The sequence below is a fragment of the Curcuma longa genome, chromosome 10 (assembly GCF_044706935.1).
Source record: "Curcuma longa cultivar G26 ecotype Majalengka, Jawa Barat chromosome 10, ITB_CL_G26_1.1, whole genome shotgun sequence".
In the NCBI taxonomy this organism is placed as follows: domain Eukaryota; kingdom Viridiplantae; phylum Streptophyta; class Magnoliopsida; order Zingiberales; family Zingiberaceae; genus Curcuma; species Curcuma longa.
Window position 1 is genome coordinate 1,718,912 of NC_133870.1, and position 5,749 is coordinate 1,724,660.

General features: G+C 44.2%; 1 protein-coding gene across 1 annotated transcript; it reads right to left on the bottom strand.

Moving 5' to 3' along the window:
* Nucleotides 1–317: 317 nt before the first annotated feature.
* Nucleotides 318–2,645, bottom strand: LOC141836051 (uncharacterized). Its single transcript, XM_074723458.1, has 5 exons — nucleotides 2,520–2,645; nucleotides 1,842–2,138; nucleotides 1,419–1,745; nucleotides 810–1,283; nucleotides 318–620 (listed from the first exon to the last, which is right to left on the bottom strand). Exons 1-5 carry the CDS (start codon nucleotides 2,643–2,645, stop codon nucleotides 318–320), a joined length of 1,527 nt encoding a protein of 508 aa, XP_074579559.1.
* Between the last annotated feature and the right edge of the window lie 3,104 nt (nucleotides 2,646–5,749).

The window sequence follows — 5,749 nt, forward strand, 5'->3', positions numbered from 1 at the left end:
TATAATTTATAAGGAACCGATAACATGATCTTCTATGTGGCACCACACACCATGTTATCTACAATATAAATTAAATGGACAATTGCATAAATAAAATATAAATGCAAACATTTGACTAATGTGATTCTCATTTCAGAATAATTAAGTTACAGATGTTCATACAAAAGCTAGGCTTATAGTATACATCCCTACACTATGACCCCACTAGGAATGGACAATGTGGACATCCAATAGCACTCTACTCCTTAGAGGACCGAGGCCACCAACTGTGCTTTCCCTGCATATGATAGTGTAACCTTGGGCCACGAAGTGACCCGTCACAACAGAGTGTCTAGCAAAGCCGTATAGTCAGATATCCTGAGCTTCCATAATGCGATGGGGATCCCCAAGTATCTGAAAGGCATCTCCCCCTGCTGAAACCCAGTGATGCTCAGAAGTTGGTCTCGAGTAAGGCTATCCACCCCTGCTATGTAAATACAAGATTTGGCCACATTGGCCGTGAGCCCCGCCATTTGTGAGAACTGCCGCAGACACTCAACTAGCCGTGTGACAGAAGATGTATCTCCCCGTGAAAGCAATAGCAGGTTGTCCGCATAAACTAGGTGCGCGATCCGGAGGGCCTTACACATGGGGTGAAAATGAAAGTCTGGCCACCAGGTACATCGCTCAAGGGATCACGATAAATACTCCATACAGAACCTAAAAAGATATGGGGATAGTGGATCCCCCTGTCGTAGCCCTCTGCCACTTCGAAAAAACCATGCAGGTTACCATTGATCACTACCGAGAATGATGTTGTGGTGACACACTCGCGGATCCATGGCAGGAAAATGTAGGGCTATGAGAACATCCTGCAGGAAATCCCAATGCACTGAATCAAAGACCTTCTGAAGATCCACCTTCAAGGTACAACGTGGTGATATGCACTTTTTGGTATACCGTCGTAGGAGCTCCTGCTCTAGGTGGATATTATCTATGATAAGCTGGTCTCGAACAAAGGCAGTCTGGGCGGGGTGCAAGAGGATACCAGTCACCTCAGCTAATCTGCTAGCAAGTAGCTTAGAAATTACCTTATAGAATACCGTGTAGTAAGAAATAGGCTTGTAATCATGAATGGTAGCAGCATGGTTAGTCTTAGGGATCAGGGCTATCAAAGTATGGTTCCATGATCTAAGCAGCCTTCCACTCTGAAAAAACTCCAGTATAGCTGCAGTAAAATCCACACCAACTGTGTCCCAGGAGTGCTTGAAGAACTGTGAACTGTACCCATCTGGCCCTGGTGCCTTAAAATCGCCAATGTCAAACAATGCATGCTTTATCTCATCCTCAGTCGGTACTCGAAGTAGTCTGGAGTGCTAGTCCTCGGGAAGGGTCTGACCATACCCCATACATTCCTGCATAAAGTCTGTATGTGCTACCTGCGCCCCCAACTGGGCCTGGAAATGTGCTACAAACTCCCTGGCCACATCCTCCTGTGTGGTAGCTAGGCTCCCATCACCCCGCTCAATGGCCACAATTTCCCTTCGCTTATTATTTCGTTTGACCATGGAGTGGAAAAATGTAGTGGGTCTGTCAACCTCCATGAAATACTGATGCTTTGCACGCTGCTGATAAAATAAGTATTCAACCTGTGTGAGTCTGTCTGCAGCCTTCCTTGCCTCCTGAAACTCCTCATCCACCCACCCTTGTGCAAGCGTCCTCTGCTGGACCTCCAACAGGTGCTGCTGTGCTACCCTCGCTCGCTCCTGTATATGCTGGAAATCCTGTCAGTTAAGCTGCTTGAGGGGCCCCTTCAACTGACTTAATTTTTGCTTGAGGATGTACTGTGCTGCCCCTGTGACTGTCCCCCCACTGAAAGATGCCCAACACTGCTGCACTGTCTGCATGAATCTAGGGTGGGTGGTCCACATGTTGAAGAATTTGAAAGGCTTAGATCGCCTCTCGCTACTATCCAAAATGGCGACTAGGCATGATGTATGATCAGAGATGACTCCTAGGGGCCTAAACTCTACATAGCTGCTCCTATCCTGCTCAAGCCAGAGGGCATTAACCATCATCACCCGGTCCAATTTGCTCACCACGTGCCCATTTGTCCAAGTGAACCTACATCTAGTGAAGCGTAGGTCCTCTATCCCCGCCTGGAGAACAAAATCTTAAAAATTGACAGTAGCATGCATGGTGACATCCATCCCACCTTGCTTACCCACAGGGGACAAAGGAGAGTTGAAATCTCCCAAAAGTAGCTAAGGTAAGGACATGCTCCCTGCAATCTAATGCAGCCCCTCCCAAAGTCTACGGCTGGTAATTGTAAGTTGCTCATACACAAAAGTCACTGCATAAGAGGCCCCTGTAGTCCTATGCTGGACACTCATATGAATGTACTGATCAGCCCACTCCCGTATCTATAGAGAAATGCTCTGGCTATCCCATAGAAGTAGCATCCTGCTCTGCTCCGATTCTCCTATCCTTTGCTCACTCTCCCACTGCCTGAATATCCCTGATTTGAGCTTATAAAAAACCTCAGAGGTCAGTTTAGCTTCCATGATGCCTAACACATTTAACTTGTCCTTCTGAAGGAGGTTCACAACCGCCTTCTGTTTGAGCTCCTTGTTAAGGCCCCTTACATTCCACGCTCCGTTCTTCATGCTTGCATGAGGGTTTGCACCCTCCTTGCACTAGATTTACCCTTCCTTTCTTGTGGACCAGCCTTGTCTTGTTCCGAAAACCCCTATTGGTAGAGTTGTTCCTGCACAACCGAAGCAGTGCCATGTGCCACAAAAGCTGCCCCTATGTGCCAAGATGATGCCTGAAGCTCAACCACAACCGGGATGCAAGTGTCTGGGGTATTCTACATAGGCAGATCTTATTCCTCAGAGGATGTGTCTAGTTGTATTGGAGCTGTTGTGCCTGCTATGACCTCATTGTTCTAGACCTGGGACTGCTCCAACAGTGATGACCTTGCCCGGGTTTGAATGCTTGTTCTGAGAGTAAGGCTGATTGGTGGTTGAAGCTGCTCAAAATCAGAGACTGATTTCCCTTCTTCTAGGTCAGAAAGAACTGTGAAGCCATTTGTCAAGGAGAGTGTTTCAGTGGCATGTATTGTATGACTTGCCAAGGCCTTAGATTTGGCACGGGACCGGGTTTGAATTCTATTGTGTGTGCTCTCTGATGTCCCCTGAATTTGTGACCTCACTGCCTTGGCTCTACTTGTCCTGCATTGCTGGCCCAATTGATCCTTCTGTTGCCTGACTGTGCCAAGGGCCAGGGGGCCATGTTTTGGTGAGCCCCTGCTTGTATCAAGACTATTTTTGGAATCCTGAGTTGTAGAACCATTGTCTGAAAATGTGGGGGAGTAGGTACTGTCTGAAAATGTGGGGGAGTAGGTACTGTCTTGTGTGTCTGATACTATGTGTGGGATTGGCAGAGTTGATCCTGAGGTGCTGTCATTGTGTTCTAACTGCTCTATACCATCATGTGAGGCTGTGACATCAGATCCTAAGGCTTGTACTGATAATGTAAGCTGGGGTAGTCCTGGCACTGGTGCCTGAATGGATTTCTGAGGATCAATCTGTTCAGCAGTACTGAATGTATCAGTGTTCTTGCCACCCTGAACAGGCTGCAATTTTGAGTCCAGCACAGCTTGAGAATAGGTATGTTCAGCTAATGTGCCAGCTTCACAGTTGTCCTGGCATTGCTCCATCTGATAGTTGGAAAAAGTTACACCTGTGCTAATTGTGCAGTTCTCCCTACCTTCCTTCCTCTGATAACCTTTTTGAGTATCAGTATCTTGTGTGCCAGTAGTCTGAGCCTAAGAGGGCAGTGCCAACAAGGTGTGCTGCTTCAGAGTCTGGTCCAGAACTGGAATGTCAGAGATCCTGTTGTCTGCTGGTTCTTAAGCAATACCCAACTGTAATTGTGCAGAATCAGGAACTCCTACTTTATCTACATGCTGAGTTGCATGTCCAGCAGCTGAGCCCATGCCCGGTATATCTTGAAACTGCTGTACTTTGGCAGAAATGATACAATTTTTGGTCTGTTATTAATCCTTTTCTGTGGCATTGTATCTGTCCTCATGTGGTAACCTAGTTGTTTCCTGCCATCAGTGGCTGTGCTCTTCTTATCAAATGTGTGTTGTTGCAGTGGGCCCTTAAGTGAATCGGCAGACGCCAGTTGATTTCTATCACCACCAATCGACTATTATGGAGGTTTGATCGTTGACATGGTCATTGAATGCCATTGACTCCAGATCAACGGCTGATATTGTCATTTTTTTTAATACTAGTCAATTGCTAGAAGTCATCAATTAACTGGTGCCCTCTGGTTGAACTGATTAGTTGGATTGAAGCCATTCTATTTTGGCAAAATGAGCTACTAATCGATTGCTAGCTTTTAGCAATCGACTGCTAGCTATCGATCTAACTGGCCGATTACATCGGAAGATTCTGTTTGACTGAAACATGCTATTAGTCGATTGCTAGCTCCTAGCAATTGGCTGCTAGCTATCGTTCAAATTAATCAGTTGAGTTTGAGAGTGTTCTATTTATGGAGAATAGTTTACTAGTCAATTGCCGCAACAAGACAATCGATTGGTAGGGTTTATTGTGCAATCCTTGAATTCGGAGTTTAGCTTAGCGATCGATCGATTGTTGTACCAGAAAAATTGATTGTGACCTAAATCCTTCCCGTTTAGGGTTTTGCCCAAAAGTCGAATTACTGAAAACTAGTAGTCGATTGGTAAATCCCGAATTCAAGGTTTAGCTCAGCGATCAAATGTTGTATCACGTAATCGATTGTGACTTAAACCCTTCTTGTTTAGGGTCTTATCCAACAGTCGAATTGTTGGAGACCAACAGTTGATTGGTAAATCTCGAATTCAGGTTTAACTCAACGATCGATTATTGTGCCACAATATTGATTGCAACCTTGTCCAACAATCGAACTGCTGGAAACTAGCAGTCGATTGATAAACCTTAATTCAAGGTTTTCACACTCAAACCCCTTAATCGCAAACTCCCTTTTCTCCATTCATAATGTATGAGTCGATTGCTAAACTCTAATAATCGACTGAAATATAGCTTTTAGTCATCCTAATGGTTGAAATGCGTTTAACTCACTCCCCCCATCCTATGAGTACCACATGCCAGATAACCTCCTATTTGCTAAACTTTTGTGCTTGGAGCTTTTTCGTCTCCGAATCTTCATCACCTTTGCATCCGATCTTTCGATTTACTTGGACTTTTCTTTTGTCAAGAGTTCGACCCTCAACCTTCTTAGACTTCCGTGCCTTGCATTCAATCGCCTGATCTACAAGGACTTCTCCTTGTAAAAAATCTAGCCCTTGATCTCCTTGGACTTTTCTTGCACATTTATCACACAAACGAGATCCAACTTTTTTACTTAAACTTAAATACTCGTCAAATATCAAAACTTCATATTCTAGCATGATTGCACCAATAGTTTACAGACACAATATAGACAGACTGTTAACCTAAAATAAGATCGATATCATGAGATATCAATTGGACTCACAGTATGTGATGAAAGATGGTATAGGAAGCAGAAGAGCTTCTCGCAAGAAAGGAATTTTTGCTCCATTTGATAAAAATATTGATACATCGATGCGTTGTAAATTTATTTATTTATTTTTTAATTTTGCAAGGTAACTATCTTAATTTTTATAAAGTTTATCTTTTTCCCCGTCATTACTCATTTTTTGTTTTTGTTTTGGTTATTTGTAAGACTAGATATG

What these genes read in the sequence shown, in the direction of transcription:
- LOC141836051 (XM_074723458.1), bottom strand. Translation starts at nt 2,645, where the DNA reads ATGAAGAACGGAGCGTGGAATGTAAGGGGCCTTAACAAGGAGCTCAAA. An exon ending in AAGCTAAACTGACCTCTGAG is followed by an intron (nt 2,139 to 2,519) that starts GTTTTTTATAAG and finishes TTTGTTCTCCAG; the next exon opens with GCGGGGATAGAGGACCTACG. An exon ending in AGGCCCAGTTGGGGGCGCAG is followed by an intron (nt 1,284 to 1,418) that starts GTAGCACATACA and finishes GGCGATTTTAAG; the next exon opens with GCACCAGGGCCAGATGGGTA.